At 44.0% G+C, this 24,771-nt stretch overlaps 1 protein-coding gene across 1 annotated transcript in view; it reads left to right on the forward strand.

The window, feature by feature from the left end:
* Window positions 1-449: 449 nt before the first annotated feature.
* Window positions 450-24,771, forward strand: part of NPSR1 (neuropeptide S receptor 1) — a 90,554-nt gene continuing 66,232 nt past the window's right edge. Inside the window, exons 1-2 of the mRNA XM_053409553.1 lie at window positions 450-1,000; window positions 15,396-15,528. Of these exons, the coding sequence (XP_053265528.1) occupies window positions 857-1,000; window positions 15,396-15,528 (277 nt within the window). The 5' untranslated portion in view covers window positions 450-856. The remainder of the gene's footprint in view (window positions 1,001-15,395; window positions 15,529-24,771) is intronic.

Genomic DNA, 24,771 nt, shown 5'->3' on the forward strand with positions numbered 1-24,771 from the left:
CTTCGTGCTTTCGAACTGCTAGGTTGGCAGGAGCAGGGACCGAGCAACGGAAGCTCACCCTGTTGCAGGGATTCGAACCGCCGACCTTCTGATCGGCAAGTCCTAGGCTCTGTGGTTTAACCCACAGCTCCACCCGCATCCCATGAGCTTGTAGCCAACAGCATTTACCAGAAGGCACCATTTGTGAGAACTGGAAGTACTAGCAGTGACTGAAACCTAATTGTTGCAATCATGCAAATTGTAATAGCCACAAAAGACCATGTCAGCTCAAAGCACTCGGAGACTGCTTGTTGTGGGGGCTTCGAAAAGTCCTTGCTTTTTATTTTCTTTGCTCTGCAACACAGGATCTTAGGAAGCTCCTACAGAGTCAGCCAATGACAAAAACAAAAAACGGTCTACTTCAAAATCCTGGTGGTCTAGGCAAGTTTCAACGACTGATGACACATTTGATGGGCTGCGCTGCATCCTGCCAGGTACAACGGGACATGGAACAATGCTCTGTTTTGTAAAGAAGATGATGCTCACTTTGCCAGTTGGCACCTTAGACGTGTGATGATCTACAGCTAGCTCAGGTACAAGGATGACTCAATGGGGCTTCACTAGTAATTGACTGCAGGTGCTGACGAGAAACGTCTGGACAGCCAGGTCTGTCAGCAACCTGAGTTCCTTTAGACAGAAGGTTTCCCCAGCTTGGATGGTGTTGCTGAGTTGCCTTGAAGTTTGATGCCTCCCAGAGCCACTGGTGGAGCAGTGAAGCTGCCTGTGCAGCTGTGCTCCTCTGTGGAGAGAGCTTGGCTGTATTATTAACTCTCCGTCACCAGAAGAGCCAGAGCAGTTCGGAAAAGAGCCACAAACCATGCAAGCCAATGTCACAGAAGGCAGCAGTCGCTCAAACGAGAGCTCTGACAGCCTGGATTCCACTCTTGTCACTTGCACAGAGACGGTGACTTTCACTGAAGCGGAGGAAGAGGAATTGGAATCCTTCTATTATTCCTTCAAGGTATGTTCCGCTTTCCTGCGGTCACTCGCTTTTCTTATTATGATGATCCAGCGGCTTGGCAGGCAGGCAGAGATCACCAGTGGGGCACTGAATGCTTTGGCTCTGAGTTGGCAGCTGATTGCTGCCCCTCAATTTGTTTCAATGAGGACTTTGAGGTCAAAGAGGTCTGTGTTTTTTTTCAGCTGCTGATCAGTGGGAGGAAATTTCAATGTTCAGCGAAGAGCAGGAAAGCGATCTTTGTATAACCAAAGGATGGTATATAGATATTGAATTGCTTAGGTGATTATGGAGTTTTCCTCTTTTTGGAAGCGATGTTTCAGCTGATGTTTCTAATGCAACAATAAACAGCATATTTATGATTGCATTCCTATTCCTGTGTCTTGAAATTAAGATTGTTTAGATTAGTTTACTTCCTTGTGTTTCTCTGTTAAGTGTGATGCAAATTGATGGAGCTATAGAAATCACTACCAACACGCAGCCATCCCAACACATGTACTCTAAGCAACAGGCAGCTGAGTTCTGTGATTATGAAAAGTCTTTTGAGGCTGTCTACCTCCCTTGCAAGTTTAATTGACTTGTATAAAAGTTTCTGAGGCTGTAATTTTCAGGGTGCTGTTGGGGAGGGAGATTTGTGAATGGAGACAATTTGACTTCAGCCCTCTCATTGGAGAGTACCTTGCTATCGCCATCACTTAGCAGGTGCAGTTTGGGAGGGGGGAACCTGAACAATAATAATGGCAAACATTTAGTTTATAGCATAATTGTCTGGGCTGCTGCCAATCCTTTGATGGATTTGATTTCATCAGGTGGGTTTGTGTGTGTCACAACAAAACTGACAGCGATCAGGCAGCATCAGTCAGCGTGGTTTCAAAAATGAGAAGTTAGAAAAGGTCTTTCATCCCTCTGTGGAAGTGTAATGGATCTAGTGGATCTAGGGGTTCAGGGCACATCTGCATAGTAGATGGCCATAGTCGTTTCTGGCTCTCTAGCACACAAGCAGAAAAGGCAGATCAACATGGCTGTGCCCTGAGAGAAAGGTAGTAAGAGCCCTGATAGATCAGCTGCGTCCAATTCAACATCCTGCACAGGGCAGCCCAAGACATTTTGGCAGCTGAGGTGAACCCCAAAATGGTGTCTCTCTCTCTCTGCCAGGGAAGAAGTGGTGAGGGAAGATCGACATTAGGATCTGCTGCCCTGGTGGATTCTGCTGCCTGAGGCAGTCACCTCACCTTGCCTCATGGTTAAAGGCAAAGGGACCCCTGACCATTAGGTCCAGTCGTGACCGACTCTGGGGTTGCGGCGCTCATCTCGCTTTATTGGCCGAGGGAGCCAGCGTACAGCATGGCCAGCATGACTGAGCCGCTTCTGGCGAACCAGAGCAGCACACGGAAACGCCGTTTACCTTCCCGCCGGAGTGGTACCTATTTATCTACTTGCACTTGGACGTGCTTTCGAACTGCTAGGTTGGCAGGTGCAGGGACCGAGCAACGGGAGCTCACTCCGTCGCGGGGATTCGAACCACCAACCTTCTGATCGGCAAGTCCTAGGCTCTGTGTTCTAACCCACAGCGCTGCCCTAATCCTACACACCACAGTGGCCAGGAAGCCCACAAACAAGACTGGAAGGCATTTGTCTTTGGGGGACAAAACTATTATATCTGAAAATGTGTAACAAAATTGCAATGGCCACTTCTGTTAGGGGAGAGATTTTGGCTAGGGATAATTTGAAGTGGAAAAGCTGATCTCTTCCCCTGTCCATTGCTTTCCCCCAGCTGCCTCCCCTCCCTGCTTCTTGCAAACACATGTCTGCAGCCTTACCTCAGCCGCGTAGCCCACATTATAGGGAAATCTGATGGGTGGAAGAAGAGTTAAGCACTCCCTCCCGCCACGGATTCCCCACTGCAAATCACCACCTTCCAAAGCTGCTTTCACCTCATAGATGTGCTCACTAGGATTTTGTTACACATGTGTGCATGTATATGTCGTTCTGCCCTCTGCCTAGATTGCAGCCCTGGCATATGAAGATTACATGTATAGGATGCAGTGCAAGAGAGCATCTAATTTCCTAAATAAGCATACATAGATGTGCTTCCATGCAGAGAGGAGCGAAGTGAGCATAGGCACAAGCATACTGAGAGCAATCTATTTAATGGTGAGCATTCTCAAATCCCATTGATTGCAGTGCAAGAGAGGGAATCAAGGGCTGCACTCTCCCATTGAAATAGATAGGACTGGAACATTATTTAACTTTGGCTGGGAAGCCCTTTCCTTCCACATAATGGGTGGAGGGTGTGTGTGTGTGCATGCACTTCTTTCCCCGTCCCCAGCAGCAAGAGGAGAATGGCATGGATCCTAATAGTGTGGGCAGGAGCAACTTAGCCACCCAGTTGGATGTGCCTCCCTCTTTACCAAACTGGGCAAATAATATGAATGTAAGGCAAGCCTGTTGGATGAAACCAATGGCCCATTTAGTCCAGTATCCTCAGAGTGGCTGGCCAGATGCCTGTGGGAAGCTTGCAAGCTGAACATGAGCGCAATGACACTCTGCCTACCTGCAATTTCCAGCCACTGGCATTCAGAGCCATAATGCCTCTGGCAGCAGAGTAGCCATCATTCGTTATGCGGCAGATGCAAAACACTTTGAAAATGGGACTGGGCTCTGATTCCGTACGAAGCACCTTTGTAGAAAAGAGCGCAAGTGAATTTCCCAGTGCAAAGGCTTTTTGCAATTGGTTGCAGCTGAAACCCCATTGCCTTCTCTCTTTCCAGCAGGTTTACAAGAAGGATGTGTGTGTGTGTGTGTGTGTTGCTTTGTTATGAATTTCGGCTGGATTCTGCTTGAAATGGAAAAATAAAGTCAAGAAGCTCTCTTTCTCTCTTATCTTTCTGGTATTGACATCTGTCTGTGAGCCTAAACAACAACAGCAGCAGCAGCAGCAACATAATAATAATAATAATAATAATAATAATAATAATAATAATAAGAAGAAGTAGTAGTGGTGGTAGTGATTGGGAATAAAGAGAGTGAAAGCTAGTTAACCTTTCCAATTTGAAAATAAATATCCAAGCAGGTCATGCTGTTAGATACAACAGAGCATCTAGGACCAATAAAAAAGAAATAGGAAACAACATAAAGAGAAGCAAATATTGATTCCTAATGTAACAAATGCCTCTTGATTGCATCACACACACGAAGCTGGGATGTTGTTTCATCCTGGGGCATTTGTCTTGTAGGGACAAGTGTTCATTACAGGGACCTGTGTAAAATATCCATTTTTAGACTTCCTGCTTTCTGAGCCTACGATCGTAAGCAGGAAACACCACTTACAACTTTACAACTTTGACCTAAGGCAGCACACTGTCATTGACTTTAGTGGCTTTGCAAATTCTTCCATATTTTTTCTGGGGGGGGGGTCATCCACATGATAGTGGTCCCCATCTCCAATCCCCCAGCCAAAATCTACTAGCAGTTTCATGGAGACGTGGAATAACATGGGAGCCATGCAGAAAGTACCCAATATAACCCCAATTTTTAAAAAGGGGTCTTGGAAATTATTGTTGTTGTTGTTTGGTCATTTAGTTGTGTCCAGCTCTTCGTGACCCCATGGACCAGAGCATGCCAGGCACTCCTGTCTTCCACTGCCTCCCGCAGTTTGGTCAAACTCATGGTGGTAGCTTCGAGAACACTGTCCAAGCATCTCATCCGCCGTCGTCCCCTTCTCCTTGTGCCCTCCATCTTTCCCAGCATCAGGGTCTTCTCCAGGGAGTCTTCTCTTCTCATGAGGTGGCCAAAGTATTGGAGTCTCAGCTTCAGGATCTGTCCTTCCAGTGAGCACTCAGGGCTGATTTCCTTCAGAATGGATAGGTTTGATCTTCTTGCAGTCCATGGGACTCTCAAGAGTCTCCTCCAGCACCATCATTCAAAAGCATCCATTCTTCGGCGATCAGCCTTCTTTATGGTCCAGCTCTCACTTCCATACATCACTACTGGGAAAACCATAGCTTTAACTATACGGACCTTTGTTGGCAAGGTGATGTCTCTGCGTGGAAATTATAGGCCAATTCATTTAATGTTTGTCACTGGAAAACTGGTGAAAAGTTCACACAGAGTCATCCACACTGAATCATCCAATATGGATATCTTCTGGGTCTTTTGGGAATTTGCTGACTTGTCACGAGAACTGGAGCTTTGTGGGCAAAAAACGCCATATATACAGTGAGGGAGGGGGAAGTATTTGATCCCCTGCTAAATTTGCAGGGGTTCCTGACTTTTGTCTTCTGGGTTTCTGGGGGTTTTCCTGTTGTTATTCTGTCTCTCACAGCTACAATAAACCTACCATTAAAATTATGGACTGGTCATTTCTTCATCAGAGGGCAAACGGACAAATTTAGCAGGGGATCAAATACTTCCCCCCCCTCACTGTACATAAAGGCCATATACACACATGGACCATGGAAGATAGAGAGCAGGGGAAAAGGGGGGGGGGACTATACCAGAGGTGTGCAACCATCTCCATTCTACATCACAGCTGGTGCTTTATGAGAAAATGAGGTATGAAAGAACCCATCTCTTGCCAGAAGTCCTTCCTCAAGGAAGCGGGAAGCCTGCTCCAGGAAGCCAAACTTTTCATTTCCAGAGAAAAAACAAAGAAGATCAAAAATAAAAACCCATCCTATAAAATAATCAAAAGGGGTGAACCATTGCTCTTGTCCCACCCCGGAGAAGCAACAATTAATAATAAAAATAAATTTTATTTATACCCCGTCCTCCCCACCCAAGACCGGGCTCAGGGCGGCTAACAACCAATAATAAAAACAAGTTGATTAAAAAACAAAAAACAAGATTAAAATACAACATTAAAACATTAAGATGCAGCCTCTTCACAGGAGGAGAAAGGAAAGAGGGAGAGGGGATCGGGCTGATTCCAAGCCAAAGGCCAGGCGGAACAACTATCTTACAGGCCCTATGGAAAGAAATCAGATCCCACAGGGCCCTGGTCTCATGAGACAGAGCGTTCCACCAGGCTGGAGCCAGTGTTGAAAAGGCCCTGGCCCTGGTTGAAGCTAATCTGACTTCCTTAGGGCACAGGACCTCTAGGGTGGTGCTATTTATGGACCTTAAGGTCCTCCGTGGGGCATACCAGGAGAGGCTGTTCCGTAGGTACGAGGGTCCTAGGCCGTGAAGGGCTTACAGGTTTTCCCCACAGGTAGCAAGACTCGCTGCCTCCTCTATTTTCTCCTTCCCTGGCATCGGGCAGTGCAAGCTGGGCTAGTTTGGAGACTGCCCTGGGAGTGCTCAGTATGTCATTTGAAGCTTGATTCCACTTCTGCTGAAAAGACAATTGCATGGTTATTCTTTTCAGGCTGCAATCTTATCTGGCCGTAAACTCCATTGAACTCTTATCTGGCCGTAAACTCCATTGAACTCAGTGCATAAGACTGCCCTGTTAAAGTCATCTCGTATGATTTGTGTTTAAAAATGCAAAGCTCGGTTTAATTATACAAGGGAAGAATGTCGACAAATCCTCCGTATCTTAGACAGGCTTGGGAGACGTTTTTATTGAGACATTATTTTGTTGCATTTATATTGGCTCTTTAAATGATGCTGAGCTTTAAATATTTTGATAACTGCTGGTTTTAGCTGTCCTTTGAATATTGCTTCTGTTGTTATCTTTGACTTGCTAAGGCACCCTTGAGGATATTAAGATTCCTCTTTAGACACAATGAAATGCATATATTTTAAACAAAAATGCTTCAAATATTATACATATTTATTGAATAAATTAGGAAGAGAGGGTAGCTAGGATTGTCACAGGGAAATGGTTATACTTCAATGATTAAGGACCAGCAGTTGATGATGAAGTGAGACTCAAATTAATTCTATCGAAATGATTATCATTGGAAGAGTTGTTTATCTGCTGCTTTGGGTGCTATGAATTCTCATGCACAACTAATTATTCCGCCTTTGTTATTTCCCCCTGCAATAGCTCAATGACTTATAGAAACTTCAGCCAACTTATTTCATCAAGGAACTTAATGTAATTACTTGCTTGGGAGATGCCCAATTGCCTTGAAGGGAAAGCTGGTCTGTGAGATCCTGTTACACCTTCCACCCTATTTCCTTGCTCCTGAGTGAGAGGAACTCCCTCCAAGAGGTTTTTTCACCTGGGAAAGGGTAATTGCCAGCTAAATCCACAGTCACTGCTGAGCAAGTTCAGCCCGTTTCTTCTTCTTCTTCAATGATGATGATGATGATAATAATAATAATAATAATAATAATAATAATAATTTATTTATACCCCACCCATCTGGCTAAAAGTCAGGTAGTTGTTTACAGTGGTACCGCGGCTTACAGACGCTTCAGGTTACAGACACTTCAGGTGTCTGTAACTCTGGTAACCCAGAAATAGTACCTCAGGTTAAGAACTTTGCTTCAGGATGAGAACAGAAATCGCACAGCAGCGGCGCGGCGGCAGCGGGAGGCCCCATTAGCTAAAGTGGTGCTTCAGGTTAAGAACAGTTTCAGGTTAAGAACGGACCTCCGGAATGAATTAAGTTCTTAACCTGAGGTACCACTGTATCTCTTTGACATCTGATGAGAGGGCATTCCACGGGCGGGTGCCACCACTGAGAAGGCCCTGTGCCTGGTTTCCTGTAACTTGGCTTCTCGCAGTGAGGGAACCGCCCAAAGGCCCTTGGAGCTGGACCTTAGTGTCTGGGCTGAACGATGGAGGTGGAGACGCTCCTTCAGATCAAACCATGTAGCATGAAAGTGCATTCTGATACACAGGGTAAAGATATTTCATAAATAATAGTAAATAAATAATATTTATCTGGCACTCCTCTTGCTCTTGTGACTCGGCTGATCGATGAAAAGTATGCTGCAGGCTTTGTAACATTAGAAAAGAACAAAGAGGAATGAAAGACAAAAGTGTATATTTCTTGGAGACTCTTCAAACTGACTGGAGAATGTGGCATTGTCCAGATAATAATAATAATAATAATAATAATAATAATAATAATAATAATAATAATAATAATTTATTATTTGTACCCCGCCCATCTGGCTGGGTTTCCCCAGCCACTCTGGGCGGCTTCCATAGAAACCAAAAATACACCAAAATATCACACATTAAAAATTTCCCTTAAGATGTCTTCTGAATGTCAGGTAGTTGTTTATCGCTTTGACATCTGATAGTGTATAAAATAGTGATAGTGTATTGACATCTGATAGTGTATAAAATAGTGATAGTGTATTGACATTTGATAGTGTATAAAATGTTGTCAATATATGCACATATCCCAAGGACTGTTGGGGAGTCTGCATAATGGCCAGAGAATGCACAAAATTCAAAATTCTGGCCCCATTTATTGCACCAGGCTAAATCTCAGGATAAAGCACTTTGTTTCAGCCATGATAAAATAGCGCATATCCTCCTAAGAAAATGAATGCAGCGTGAAGCATTGTAGATGTACCAGCAAAGTCTTTCCTTGGAAGTGGTAGCATAAATAAGAGCAATCTTATCCACAAGAGACAGTTGTTGCCACCAAATAAATTGATTCTTTTGTCAAGTAAAAATATCGTTTTATTTTCTCCAGTTCTTGCAAAAATATAATTACACGGGTTTGATATTTTTGATGTTGGAAAGATTATTCTTATGCTGATTTAATGTGCTGCCAGGGCAGGGAGGAGATCAACTCATGGAAAAGCAAACAGTCATAATAATATGCAAGATAAACAGACAACCATTGAGCCAGCCATATGGATGGGAATAGTGATTATACACAAGGAGTGTTTTGAGGATTGGGGAAATTTCATGCACACATGGCTGCTTTTTAAAAGCAAAACATGGATTGAAAGGTGAGTGTAAAAGTTTTCAGTGTCACCACAAAAACAGACTTGTTCAGCCTGCATATTTATGCTGTGGTGCTTAGTGTAGCCCTGGAGCTGGAATTTGTGCTCAGGGGCTGATCCTGTTATTCTTCATGCTCACACTCCCATTTAAGATGAAAACAGGCCAAACAGTGATTGCATTTCCATAACCCACACATGGGGAATGAAAATGCAACTCACTGGACTTTATACATTTGCATAGTAATGTGAATACACATGCTGTAATTCCCAGATAATAATAATAATTTATTATTTATACCCCGCCCATCTGGCTGGATTTCCCCAGCCACTCTGGGCGGCTCCCAATCGAATATTAAAAACACAATACAGCATTAAACATTAAAACTTCCCTAAACAGGGCTGCCTTCAGATGTATTTTAAAAGTAGGATAGTTGCTTATTTCCTTGACATCTGATGGGAGAGCGTTCCACAGGGCGGGCGCCACTACTGAGAAGGCCCTCTGCCTGGTTCCCTGTGACCTCACTTCTCACAGGGAGGGAACTGCCAGATGGCATTCGGAGCTGGACCTCAGTGTCCGGACAGAACGATGGGGCTGGAGATGCTCCTTTAGGTATACTGGGTCAAGGCCATTTGGTCAGCACCAACAGATAAGTCTGACCAAAGTCTTCTGACAGAGAAGCTTTCTCCCATTGAATGAACTTATGGGAGAATCTTGGACTTGGAACAGAGAACTTGGAACAGGTTCCAAAGCTAGGACTTAGGTTTCTTGTTTGTGCTTTAGCTGTGGAGCTCTTCTAAAAAGGTAAAGGTACCCCTGCCTGTACGGGCCAGTCTTGACAGACTCTAGGGTTGTGCGCCCATCTCACTCAAGAGGCCGGGGGCCAGCGCTGTCCGGAGACACTTCCGGGTCACGTGGCCAGCGTGACAAAGCTGCATCTGGCAAGCCAGCGCAACACACGGAAACGCCGTTTACCTTCCCGCCAGTAAGCGGTTCCTATTTATCTACTTGCACCCGGGGGTGCTTTCGAACTGCTAGGTTGGCAGGCGCTGGGACCGAGTAACGGGAGTGCACCCCGCCGCGGGGATTCAAACCGCCGACCTTTCGATCGGCAAGCCCTAGGCGCTGAGGCTTTTACCCACAGCGCCACCCGCGTCCCGGTTGTGGAGCTCTTCTACACACACACACAAAAGGAGTGTGGATAACCAACGTGTTTGGCATGTTTCTGGGTGGACTTTTTTTGATGGCATCCATCTGTCTCATGAGACAATGGAGTGTGCCTCCATTGGGCATGAAGTTAAACCACTGGGAAATCACAGCGCCTGCTGTGGCTGCAGAAACCGGTAAGCCATAACTGCTGCATCCTGCCTTACTTTTGCTGCATTGGTGGCATTCTTTAAGGCACAAGTCTGGGCAGTGTGTCTGGAAGTCCTGGGCTGCCCAGTCGACAAGACCTCCCTCTCAGCCTTGCTGATGTGGTCCAAAGGAAAGCAGAGCAAGACGTCTGGCACCAGCTTGGCTGCAGGTATACAAGGCGCCATCCAACTGCCTAGGGCAGGGGTCAGCAAGGTGTACCTCGCCTGGGCTGGTTCACTCCAGCGGAGATCCCTCTAGGGGCCAGATTGCGTGTGTGCGCCCATGATTTCTGGCATCTCCGCAGACGCGATTTCCAGCCCTGTGGAAGTGAGTTCCAATGCCGCACTGGTTTAGCGCAGCATGCAGGGACTTGCCGAGGGGGCGGTTCGGTTCGGGGATGGCTTGTGGGCTGGTTAAACGACCCCCGTGGGCCGCTTGTGGCCCATGGGCCTTAGGTTGCCTACCCCTGGCCTAGGGACTCCCCTCCGGATTTGTGAAGGGTTTGCCTTCTCAGTAGTGGCACCCGCCCTGTGGAACGCCCTCCCACCAGATATCAAAGAGAAGAACAACTACCAAACTTTTAGGAGACATCTGAATGCAGCCCTGTTTGGGGAAGCTCTTAATATTTTAATGTTTAATAGACTTTTGTATTTTAATATTCTGTTGGGAGCCGCCCAGACTGGCTGGGGAAACCCAGCCAGATGGGCGGGGTATAAATAAATTATTATTATTATTATTATTATTATTATTATTATTATTATTTCTCTCAAAGTTGTCCCACAAGGCAATGGGTACTAGATGCAGTGGCGGAGCAAGCCAATCAAGCACTTGGGTTGGCGCGTGTGCCCTGCACCCAGGGGTGGGGCCAGCTGGGGCAGGACACTCCTCAGGGCCTCAGAGGAATCTGCCTGCCTCTTTCCACTCAGCCACCCTACAGCTGATGGGGAGGCAGCGGGTGGACTGTTTGGGGCAGCGCAGACCCTGCGGGCACCCAAGCCATCGTGTCACTCCCAGGAGAGACGCGTGGCTCGGGCACGCTGCAGGCCCCACGGTGAGTGCCACCCGACATTTTGTCACCCCCACTCAGTGGTGACACCCGGGGCGGCCCACCCTCACCACACACCCCTTCCTGCTAGGATGGACTAGGCCAAGTGTAAACAGCAAAAGGCTGAGCAGCCCGCAACAGAACAGAACTGTTTGCTGCACCTGTGCTGGTCCCGGGGGTGTTACCGTGCGGCGTGGTCTGAGTCCGGTCCTCGGTCGAGGGTCTGGAGGCTGTCTGTCAAGGGCGAAGCGGGGTCCAAGGCAAGGAGCTGGGCATGGTCAGGAACTCTGGAAGAGCAGGACAGGGTGCTGGCAGGAACAGGTTACCAACGATGTTGCTCCTGCAATGTGGGACTGGGCTGACTGGCCTTTATCTCCTCTGAGGCCAGGGGCGGTCCCGGCCCACAGGTGACTCGCCTCCCCTGGCCTGGAGGCGAGCACTCCTCCTGTGAGAACTTAGTTCCCTCCGCCTCTCTGCCCTGAGGCTCTGCAGCTTCGGAGAGGCTAGAGGGTTACTGGACCCAGAGGCAACCTCACCTTCCCCTGACAGGGCTGGGAGAGGAGCACCTGCAGGCAATGGGTCCTCAATCACCTCCAGAGCCAGAGTGGATTCAGCTGGTGTCTGCTCCTGAGGACCCGGCACAGGTGAGGGCCCTTCAGGTTCAAGCCCCTGCCTCAGCTCAGCTGGTTCTGGAGGCAGGGACTCCTGTGCAGGCTGGGATTCCTCAGGTTCTGCCTCTGAATCGGATTCCCAGGCCATCACAGCACCCAAGGTACCAGTTCTTGTGTTCACCCAAGTTTCACCTCCAACTTCCAGGACAGGGTCTGGTGACTCTGGCCAGGACAATGTTCGTGCAAGGAGGCCATTTATGGCTCTCATGCAGGCAGCTGCTGCTCACATATTAGGCAAGCAGAAAATGAGAAGGGAAAAGGTGAAATGCAGTATGGTCCTCTGCATAGGATATGGATTGAAGCGCCAAATCCAGTGTTTCCCTTTATAGGCAGCCTTTGGGATATGCACTTCTGGGGGGAAATAAATAAATGGTACTACTAATAATCACATCAATAAAAAATACTACTTGTTGTATGTATTAAAATCCATCATTTATTACTTATATTTATTATTATTAACTGCTCGTAGCATTCTTAGAAGAATTGTAAAGCCCCACGGATACTAAAAGAACTATTGAAATAAATTACTACAAATTAAGCTATGACTTGCAATTCAAAAAGTTGTAGAAATCATGAATCAGTTTAACATTTTTTGTTACTTTTTTAAAAAAAACTTAATTTGAGTCATTGTCAGCATGAATGATAGCAAAGCATTGGGGACACTTTTTCGTACATTTCTGTGTGTTGCACATCTCCAGCAGTATCCTTGCCTTTGGCAATGGTGTATTTTGGGATGTGGTGCCCAGAATACAGGAATAGCCTATTTTAGCTCACAATACAGCAATTAAAGCAATTAAAAAGCACCGCCAAGACATTTTTGTTGCTAGAAAGCATCCCTATATAGTATGTTGCTATTTAGTCATTTAGTCGTGTCCAACTCTTCGTGACCCCATGGACCAGAGCACGTCAGGCACTCCTGTCTTCCACTGCCTCCCGCAGTTTGGTCAAACTCATGTTAGTAGCTTTGAGAACACTATCCCACCATCTCGTCCTCTGTCATCCCCTTCTCCTTGTGCCCTCTATCTTTCCCAACATCAGGGTCTTTTCCAGGGAGTCTTCTCTTCTCGTGAGGTGGCCAAAGTATTGGAGCCTCAGCTTCATGATCTGTCCTTCCAGTGAGCACTCAGGGCTGATTTCCTTCAGAATGGATAGGTTTGATCTTCTTGCAGTCCATGGGACTCTCAAGAGTCTCCTCCAGCATCACAATTCAAAAGAATCAATTCTTCGGCGATCAGCCTTCTTGATGGTCCAGCTCTCACTTCCATACATCACTACTGGGAAAACCATGGCTTTAACTATACAGTGGTACCTCGGGTTACATATGCTTCAGGTTACATAAGCTTCAGGTTACAGACTCTGCTAACCCAGAAATAGTGCTTCAGGTTAAGAACTTTGCTTCAGGATAAGAACAGAAATCGGGCTTCGGCGGCGGCGTGGCAGCAGGAGGCCCCATTAGCTAAAGTGGTGCTTCAGGTTAAGAACAGTTTCAGGTTAAGAACGGACCTCCAGAACGAATTAAGTACTTAACCCAAGGTACCACTGTACGGACCTTTGTTGGCAAGGTGATGTCTCTGCTTTTTAAGACGCTTTCTTCTTATAGTATAAGAAGTTTAATTTTGTGGGAAATAATTCGTAATGCATTGAACAAAAGTGTTTTAAAGTACTTTTCCAAAACAAAACAAAACAGAGTCCTTTTTGTTGGGGAAATTCAGACGGAAATTCCCAGGTGTCAAAAAAGGTTATTTATGTATGCCACTACTGCGGCCCGTGTTTTGTTAGCCCCCAAATGGAAAACGAGTGGGGTCCCAACTAAAGAAGAATGGCAACTTAAACTGATGGAATATGCACAGCTTGTGGACCTAACATATAGAACAAGACAACAAGAAGAACATACGTTTAGAGAAGATTGGAAAATGTTTATTGAATATATGGGGGGAAATTGTGTACATTAGAAAACGTGGGCAGCGTGAAGATAAATTCAAGTGTAAATAAGTTTTGATGGATGTAATAGTGGAATACTGAATGGTTTAGATTACCATATATATAAATGGTAATCTAAACAAATATATAAATTACCATATATATAAATGGTTTAGATTACCATATATATGCATATATAAAATATGCAGGGATTTATGTTATGCAAAATGAACTATGAAAAGAGAAGAAGGGAAGTCATTGATATTTTAAGGTTGTTTAGTTTACAATTTGGACAAGAAAGTTGGTTTCCAGGTGGAAAAATCTAAATTGGAAACAGAATTGCTAGAATCCAAAACTAAGACTTTGTCAAAAATGTATAACTTGCTGCTGAAATGGAATACTCAGGATGAGACGGTTAAATCTGTAATGATTAAATGGGCACAAGACGTTGGTCATAATATTATGTTTGCTGACTGGGAACAGTTGTGGACCACCGGGATTAAATTTACGGCATGTAATGCCTTTAGAGAGAATATTATGAAAATGATATACAGGTGGTACATGACCCCAGTCAAGCTTGCAAAAATCTACCATTTGCCCGACAACAAATGTTGGAAATGTAAGGAAAATGAAGGTACATTCTTTCACCTTTGGTGGACGTGTCCCAGGATTAAGGCTTTCTGGGAAATGATATATAACGAATTGAAAAAGGTATTTAAATATACCTTCTTGAAGAAACCAGAGGCCTTTCTCTTGGGCATGGCTGGCCAAGTGGTGCCAAAGAAGGATAGAACTTTTTTCATGTATGCTACAACAGCAGCAAGAATACTCATCGCAAAGTATTGGAAGACGCAAGATCTACCCACTCTGGAAGAATGGCAGATGAAGCTGATTGACTGTATGGGACTGGCAGAATTGACGAGCAGAATCCGTGACCAGGGAGAAGAGTCGGCTGAAGAAGACTGGAAAAAATTTAAGGACTATTTACAGAAATACTGTAAAACTAAGGAAAGTTAAATGGTGTTGGATTGAAACTGAGGGGTTTCTAGCTGTAATGATATAAAGGAACATAGATGGGGGGGAAAAGGGTTTGAAAAATAAGGTAATGTTATAAGCTGTAATGCTTTAAAAGAAGGATTTGCTGAACAAATAACCTTAATTGGGATACAAGGAGGAGAAGTATGAGGAGGTCTGAGAAATTTGTTATTTAAAAGTATGATTTATGAACTTTATGTTTTTGTTAAAGTTTTTGTTTGTTCTGTTTTTGTTTGTTTGTTTAAAAAAATTTGAAAATTTAATAAATATTCTTTAAAAAAAAAGATATTTTAAGGTTGTTTAAATGAATATTCTAAAATGTAAGATGTAAAAAATTATACAGAAAAAAGAAGGTTAATTTTGGCTTTAAATGACTAAGGCTTTTAAATACAGAATTAATCAAGCACAAGTTTTACCGCCGCATCTTTCTGCCACTTGGGTAATGTGCTTAACTGCAGCTCAGCATCTGCTTCAACTGGATCCATCCATTTACCACAGTCTTTTCTTTCTCTGCAGACAGAACAGCTGGTTACACTTTGGATTCTTTTCGTCATAACGGTTGTGGGGAACTCCATTGTTTTGCTCTCCACCTGGAGGAGGAAGAGGAAATCCAGGATGACTTTCTTTGTGACCCAGCTAGCCATAACAGGTAAAGCTGTGCCAAAAGGGGGCGTGGACTTGCTCATATATTTTCACTTGGCAGCAAAAAAAGGGATGGTTTTCATACCCAGGGAATGAGCCCTTGTGGGAAAATTTTGCCCTGATACTTGCCTCTTCCATTCGCTGTCCTAGCTCAATTCTGCTGTCTGTCTGATAGAGTTGTCCAAGAAACTAGTAAATTTCGCCAAATGCACAGGAGCACAGGGTATGCAACATTATCTGGCCTAGGTACAGAAATGAAGCCACAGCTTTTCCAGAAATGTGGTGGGGGTGGGTTGGGGGGGATAATGAATGAGGAAAATATAATTTCTTATTGATTGAGTCCATAGATCAGGTAAAAAAATCCAAATTAAAAAACATCTAAAACTTCACATAAAAATATACCTAAATGCAACAAAATGTTGTGCTTGTTTCTGCTAAAACAACTAGAAATTCTACTTTTTTGTAAATAATTTTTATTAAGTTTTACAATTTTATATTCAACACAAACATCATTATCACAAAAAGCGTATATGAATCCCAATGACTTCCCTCAAGTTCCTCTTTGGGTTCTCTAAATATTTGCTTCTCCTGCCTATCTTATTCTACCTTAATTTTATAATACTTTAGTTAAATATTATTATATTCTTATCATTTTTGTACCATATTTTTTCACGTTACATCTTACACTTTGTTGTTTTCTAATTATTACATCTTAACTTCTGTGTTTGTTTTCTTAGTTGTAAGTGTCTACTCAAACCCTGTTAGTGAGTCCACCTCTTTACAATATTTCTGTTGGTACAGCATAAACGGTTCCCAATCTTTTTCGAAATCTCTATTGTCTTTGTCTCTAAGTTTTCCAGTTAGCTTTGCCATTTCAGCGTATTCCATCATTTTTTCTTGCCATTCTTCTTTCGTTGGTATCTTATCGTCTTTCCATTTTTGGGCTAGTAATATCCTAGCCACCGTTGTAGTGTACATAAATAATTTCTTCTGCTCTTTTGGCAAGCCTTGACCTGTAATAGAAATTCTAAAAATATAATCTAGGTTCAAAATCCAGCCTTTGGCATATGCACTTCTCATTAGTGCCTTGTAAAAGAAAGGTAGATTTTTCTGTCACATATTTCTTTTGTAGAGCCCAATATCTTGAAGAGGGAAAGACTACACCTAGATAATATGATTTTACTTGCTCTAGTTCTTTAGAGTCTATGTACTAGTTGTGCAACATTTTTCACTTACCTAAGACTACTACGAGATTGATGTATAGTCACAAAATTAAAAGACGCCTGCTTCTTGTGAGAAAAGAATGACAAACCTAGACAGCATCTTAAAAAGCAGAGACATCACCTTGCAACAAAGGTCCGTACAGTGGTACCTTGGGTTAAGTACTTAATTCGTTCTGGAGGTCCGTTCTTAACCTGAAACTGTTCTTAACCTGAAGACGTCACCTTGCCAACAAAGGTCCATATAGTTAAAGCTATGGTTTTCCCAGTAGTGATGTATGGATGTGAGAGCTGAACCATAAAGAAGGCTCATCGCCGAAGAATTGATGCTTTTGAGTTATGGTGCTGGAGGAGACTCTTGAGAGTCCCATGGACTGCAAGAAGATCAAACCTATCCATTCTTAAGGAAATCAGCCCTGAGTGCTCACTGGAAGGACATATTCTGAAGCCGAAGCTCTAATACTATGGCCACCTCATGAGAAGAGAAGACTCCCTGGAAAAGACCCTGATGTTGGGAAAGATGGAGGGCACAAGGAGAAGGGGACGACAGAGGATGAGATGGTTGGACAGTGTTCTCGAAGCTACGAACATGAGTTTGACCAAACTGCGGGAGGCAGTAGAAGACAGGAGTGCCAGGCGTGCTCTGGTCCATGGGGTCACGAAGAGTCGGACATGACTAAATGACTAAACAACAACAAGACTACTACTGGTACTTTGGATTTAGCACTGTTAATGACTAGATAATTTTCTGTACAAACTGTCTCAGTAATCTCATACCAGCTTGTGATGTTGAAAATAAAATCACACCATTGGCACAAAGTGATATCTTCACAGGTCTAGCCATAGTGTTAAGCATATCAAAATTTTGGCTATACAAACTTAGTTCAATAAATTGAATGACGATAAGGTCTGGTCAGACTCCTTCGTATACAGTGGTGCCTCTCAAGACGAAAAGAATCCGTTCCGCGATTCTTTTCGTCTAGCGGTTTTTTCGTCTTGCGAAGCAACCCCATTAGTGGCTAAGCGGATTAGCGCTATTAGAGATTTAGCGGCTTAGCGGCTATTAAAGGCTTAGCGGCTAAGCTGTTAGAAGGCTATTAACGGCTTAGCGGCTTTGAAAAAGGGGGGAAAAAGCGGTGGGGGGGAAAGGGCGAGACTCGCAAGACCTTTTCGTCTTGCGAAGCAAGCCCATAGGGAAATTCATCTTGCGAAGCGCATCGCAAACGGAAAACCCTTTCGTCTAGCGGGTTTTCCGTCTTGCGAGGCATTCGTCTTGCGGGGCACCACCGTATAGGAATCTCACATGTAGGAACAGAATTTCAGTCTTTTCAAAACTTTAAATGTGTTTCTCTGTAAAGCTGCCTGATTGAAAATAATAGCTTCAAATCAATATTTGTTTTGAAACAATTTATCCTCAGAAATCTAGATACAGAATCAGAAGCAGCAATGAAGTCAATAAAAGCAGTATGAGACTTTGCTGTGTATTAAATTATCAAATGGAGTAATTATCAAGGGTTCCTGTCCCAAAGCCTGCCTGCTCTAATCTTTGAAGGAGATGTGCTGTATAAATTTGGGCTCATCTATCAATCAGGGTGATTGATGTATAAATCATGGGACCCTTCTGATTCCCTTTTTCAAATACTGGGACTATAACGTTACATTTCCAACCTTTGAAGGAGAAGAGTTTGGATTTGATATCCCGCCTTTCACCCCCTTTAAGGAGTCTCAAAGCGGCTACCATTCTCCTTTCCCTTCCTCCCCCACAACAAACACTCTGTGAGGTGAGTGGGGCTGAGAGACTTCAAAGAAGTGTGACTGGCCCAAGGTCACCCAGCAGCTGCATGTGGAGGAGCGGAGACGCGAACCCGGTTCACCAGATTACGAGACTACCGCTCTTAACCACCACACCACGCTGGCTCTACGCTGCGGTACAACATGCAGAAAGCAAGGCAATCCTCATTGCTCTTGAAATTTTCAGTTTGGCAGAAAGTCCTTTCCCGGAGTCTTATTTATTCTTCAATGGCTACATATAAGATTTTACCTCTTGGGAAGATGCAGGAGGCCATAAAGAGATTGAATTAATATCTAATACAGGAAACGTTCCACAGGATTTCTTTCCTATTGCAATTTCTTCTTTAAACATGTCTGATTAAAAATGCCCCCACATTGAAGCAACGACAGATATATCTCAAGATAATTTTATTTCGCTTGCCCTGCTTGCCATAAGTCTGCATTTTCCCGAAACATTTTGGCGATTCAGCGAAAATCCGCCTGCCCGATTCCTGGACATGTTCAGGAAAACCAGGATGTATGGCAGAAATAAGCAGAGTTTGGTCCATTTGCAACCAAAATCAATGTCAGCCCAAAATTTAGCCTTAAAAAAAGGGGGGGGCCAGGTTTTCTTGGCTGCAATTATTTTTTGTAACCTCATCTAAGTTCTTAACATAGACCCTTATATACAGCTTTCAGGGGAAGCGCAAGCAATTCACAGCAGATTTCTTAACTTCTACATTATTTGGGAAGATGGGCCTTCAGCTGTGCAATGGAGAGTTTGATGACACCCAGCTATGGAAAGGAAGGCATTGTTTGCAAAAAGCTGTTTTTAATACCGGCAGCTCCTCACTGGTACTAATGATGAGTCATTATTAATATCACACAGTTTTAAGACATTATTCTAGAACCGTAACATTTTGCTGCATGAGCAGTACTCCCATTGCAAACCTTATGCCTGCAGGCAGATAAAAGTATACTGTTATCGTTATCCTTCATTTCTTAGAGCATGTGATTGCCCTGGGAAGAATCAAAGGGGGGAAATAAATTAAAGACATTCTCTCCAGATACTTCACAGCCTGGTATTAAGATGCAAAAAGCAGAAGAACAAAGTAAGAAGGTGAAGGGAAAACTAATAAACAATCCAGCAAGTTATACATATGGAAGCATATCACGCTCATGTTCATTCCTGCCTTGAGTATTTCTCCTAAAAGTATGATGGAAAGGAGAAATATTTTATTTTATTGTCCATTCATCATATCTAGACATGGGCGTAAGCCAGGGGGAAAACTGACCCCCGCAAAATAAATATTTTTTTAAAAAAAGCTTAACAAAAAATAGAATTTCAGAAACTTTTGACAGATTTTCCTGAGCACTTGGGGTCAAAAGAAAGCAATTTAAAACAACTGTGACTGAGACATTTCATTCTGAATCTTCTAGACAGAGCCAGACAGAGAATGTTGATGGGGGTGGGGGGGTGTCCTGCTCTCCCCCCCAAACATAAATCCTGGCTACACCCATGTATCATGTTAGAGGAAAACGAATTCGAGTTTACAAGCTGAATTATTTATTTATTTGTATCCCCCCCCAAGTAGTGTACAAAGTGGTGCAGAAGCAAATTCTTACCAAGTAACGGCTGGAAGTGAAGCAGCCAGTAAATAAGAAATAAAAAAATGCTTCTGTTGGTGTTAGCCGGTTATGACCGGGGGCTAATTCGTCGCATCCTGTGTGATACTGAAGATAAGGGTGTTTGACTCAGGTAAGGAAATCTGTCTAAATGCAAATACTCCCTTCCTCCCTATTTCACACCTATGGGGTCTCTGGGTTCAAATACCCACTAAGCCACAAAGCTTTCTGGGTGGCCCTGAACAAGTCACTATCTGGCTAACACAGGACCTTTCAGAGGTCTAAGGAGGTCTGGGCTACTTCCAGGGTATGAGGCTGTCAGGCTTCAGGGAATCTGACCTCCTTCCCTCCTGACAGTCTGCATGTAATGGAAAGACAAGAAGCTCTTACCAAGGTCTTTTATTCAATATTCACAGAGAGAGTTGTAGAAATGCCATCTCTTAGATAATGGCGTTGCTCCAAGTAAATCCCTACTTCGGCTGATCTGTGCTTTCTGCCTCTGAGCTTTCTGTTCTCCTACTCTCAATGCCCGCCGGGTCCTGGGTGAGGGGGGCAGGGGCGGAGGAAGGGGGTGCGGTGGGGCGGATTGCCCCGGGTGTCTTCGCTGAGGGGGGTGAAATTTGGCACTTCATCCACCCGCGACTCCCAAGCCTATCCCGAGCCAGCGGGGGAAGTGAGGGAGCTGCGCCACTTTGCCAGTGACATTTCCCCCTTCCCCCTCCATTTTGACAGCTGAGGGAGGCTTGGGAGTTGCAGGCGGGCGGCACACTAAATGTCTGCCATCGGCGGCTCACTCTGCCCCCGGCTGCAGGGTGCACACGCGCCGTTCCATGCACCCGAGCAGCTATTCTGCACCTGGGAGGGTACCCTCCAACCTGCCCCCTCAGGAACTTGCCCGCCCTGGGCAGCACAGGATGGGGGGGGGATCTGAGAAGCTTTCTAAAGACATTGCCAGCTGTCTCTGCCCTAGTGCTTCTTCTTCTTCCTACTCCTCTCCCAATATTCCCCAGCTTCTCCCCACTGCAGCCTCTGAACTGTGACCTTCTGCAAACCACTGTTCTAAATCTATACTGTCTCCTTCTTCTCTGGGAAGTGCAGTAGAAGGTTGGGGTCGGTCTCCACCATTCAGTCCCGTCCCTGACAGAGGCCCGAAGCCGTAATAAAAATAAAAATGGCAATACCTGAAAACAAAAATTAAGGTACTAAAAATAGAGTGAGATATCATTTTTTTACATATATAATAAAAAGCATTTTCTAGCAGATAGCATATGTCACATTTTGTTATGATGTACATCAAGCAAGTCGCAAAATGTATCATATGTCCCCCAAATTATCAAGTGTCTAAATCTGAGACCCCTTTGAGCTTGAGTCCACAAGGCCAATTGGCCCTGTGGTGGGTTGTTGTGATCATAACATGGGATAATTCATTGCTCTGAGCTTCGTGGAGATCCTAGCCCAACTTACCTGACAGTAAACCCCACAGAATTCAATAGGACTCACTTTTAAATATATATGGATAGAATTGTACTGCAAGGCAGGATTTTGGATAAAATCCAAAAAAAATCAAATTGTTTAATTTATGCAGTTTGCAGATTCCTTTCTCTCTGTCCTATTTAGACTTCCCTTATTCCTAACATTAAGAATAAATTTACCAGTACTTTTAATATCCTGGTGTTCCAGTCCTAATACATTCTGTTGGACTTTAGACTTAGCAATTTAAACAAATACTGGGGTGTAATGCTCCAGTGCTTAAATTAAACAGTGTTTTTCATTACTTCACCAGAACAGTCTTCAGAATAACTCAGCGAGTTTTGTGTGAAAAAGAAAATGAACTTATGCACTTTGAGGACTGAAGAATATATTAGTTTATAGAAAGTGATCTTGTTGGGTGTTATCTTGGAGTGGATATTTTGAATGATTTTCTATATATATATCTGGCAGACAAAGAACCAGAAGTTCTCTCTCCCTCTCCCTCCCCTTCCCCCTCCACGCTTTTTCTTTTTATCTTCCTTCCTTCCTTCCTTCCTTCCTTCCTTCCTTCCTTCCTTCCTTCCTCCCTCCCTCCCTCCTTTCTTTTATTTTCTTCATTTTGGTTTGTGTTTTTATTTAGATAAGTTTTTATCTTTGATAAAAAGATATCTGATATTTGTATATTTTTTTTAAAAAAAACTTTAATAAAATTTATTTTAAAAATTAATAATAACTCAGCCATTCACCTGTTATAAGAAAAAAAACAACTGTTCCTTTTCCCTTATGGGGTACCCAAGAGCCTGTATAGTGTCCTTATGTAGGTTCTCCATCGGTAGGAGAAAATAACAGGGGCCAGCAAGAGAATATTGAGAAGCAAAGCAGCTAGTAAGCCTGATATTTATTAACTGTTGCAACAGGGTGCTCCCCCACACACAGGAGACAGGAGGAGGACCCAGAACAATGGTGTGCAAGCCCCCCCTTTTTAAATATTTTATTAAGGGTTTTCTTGTTTTACAGTGTAAGTGTAATGCCTCGTATTCCCCCCCCCCAATGTAACATTTTTACAAATCCGTTTCATTTGTTGAGGCATTAGGGGGAGAAGAAAAAAGAAAGAAAAAAGAAAGGGGGGGTGGAGAGAGGGAAGATGGATGGGGGTGGGGTCGGGTAGCGGTGTTTCTATTATGTTTAATGTATGTAGAGTTTGGTGTCAGCGTTGTTTGTGTTGTTCACTTGTGTTCCTTTGGTGGTGAGAGAGGTTGGGGTTGGCCTAGGGTGTGATTGTTTGCTTGTGATTGGCTGTGGTGATCTTTGTTTTCGTGTTTGAGTGGGGTGGGTGGGTGTTTTGGATCAGGTTAGCCATATTGATTTGTATGCTGTTGGTGGATTATTGTCATTGTCCTGTTGGGTTGTGTATGTGATAAAGGGGAGCCATACCGGGGTGAAGGCGTCTTCTTCTGTTTGTCCCCGTGTCAGTTTCAGTTTATTAGTTAATTTTTCCAGTAGGGCTGTTTCCCATACTATTTGGTACCATTGGTCCACGCTTACTCCTGACAGGTCTCTCCAGTGTCTGGTTATGGTGTTTCTGGCTGCTGAAAGTAGGTGGGTTATGAGTTCTTTGTGGTGTAAATGGGCATTGTTGTCTTGGAAGATGTTTAGTAGGGCCAATTCTGGGATGAAGTCTAATACTTGCTTAGTTATTTTACATATTTCTTGTATGGCTGTTGTCCAGAATGGTTGGATTTTGGGACACTCCCACCACATGCGGAGGTATGTGCCTGTGGAGGTGCACCCTCTCCAGCATTTTGGTGATGTTCCTGGTTGTATTAGCGCTAGTTTCCTTGGTGTTAGGTACCACCTGTAGGTGAGTTTCAGTGTGAGTTCTTTTCTTTTCGTTGATATGGATTTAAAGGGGGGTTTAGACCACATTCTGGTCCATTGAGTGGGGTTAATCTCATAGCCTATGTCATTCTCCCATTGTTTTTTGATTGCGTCTAGGGGATTTGCGGGGTTTTGGAGTAGTATTTTGTATATTGCGGATACCGTCCCTTTACTGTTTCCCTTTGTTGTTAGGAGGAGGTTTTCGAAGGTTGTCAGGGGCCTAGTTGCTGCTGATTTTACTGTTGGGTTGTTTAAGAGGGCATGTAGTTGGTGTTGTGTTAACCAGGTCATTTGGGTGTCTTCTAGTTTGTCTTGTATTTCTTGTATTGACAAGGGTTTGTTATTTTTATAAAAGTCTATTAGGCGATATAAGCCTTTGGTTCGCCAGGTTTTTATCTGGAGGTTTTTGTGCTGCATGGTGGAATAATGGGTGGTACGCCAGGGGGATTAGTGGGGATGGGGTTGGGGATAGTTTGCCTATTTGTGTTTTCCATGCTTTGAGCATGGTCTGTGTGTACCTGTTAAGTGTTGTGGGAATTTTCTTTAGTTTGTTTGGGAGGAGTGGGTATGTTGTGGTGCAGGTGTTTTCAATTGTGTCCCTCTCTAGGTGTACCCATTGTTTTGTCTCATCTTCTAGTATATATGGGATTATATGGCGTATTTGGTTGGCAATGTAATATGCTTCTATGTTGGGGATTCCCCATCCTCCTTCTGAGGTGGGGAGGTGCAGGTATTTGGGACTTATTCTTGGTTTTTTATGTGAGAAGATGAAAGAGTGTAGTTTTCTCTGCCAACTGCAGAGTTGGGTTGAGGGGATCCAGATTGGGAGGGTTTGGAATAGGTAGGTTAGTTTTGGGAGTGTGATCATTTTGATCATGGCTATTTTGTCTGAGAGAGTGAAATTCATGTTATTCCATCTCTTTAGGTCTTTGTTAATTTGTCGCCACAGGGGCTTGTAGTTGTGGAGGTACAATTTATTGAGGTTTCTGGTTATTTGTACCCCTAGGTATCTGAACTTGGTGTGGCAGAGTTTTATTTTGGTGACCTTCGTGAGTTCTTTTTGGGTGTGAGGAGGGGTGTTGAAGCACATAGCTTCTGACTTTGTAAAATTTACCTGTAGGCCCGACACCATTGCAAATGTGTTGAGTTCTCTGATTAGGGAGCTTGCTGTGCTTATGGGGTCTGGTGTTGTGACCATTAGGTCATCTGCAAAGAGTGTGCAAGCCCTTATATAGAATTTTGAAATTGCCCACCCTGTAGCTCAAGGTAAAGGTAAAGGGACCCCT

Source organism: Podarcis raffonei, chromosome 12 (assembly GCF_027172205.1).
Source record: "Podarcis raffonei isolate rPodRaf1 chromosome 12, rPodRaf1.pri, whole genome shotgun sequence".
Taxonomy (NCBI): domain Eukaryota; kingdom Metazoa; phylum Chordata; class Lepidosauria; order Squamata; family Lacertidae; genus Podarcis; species Podarcis raffonei.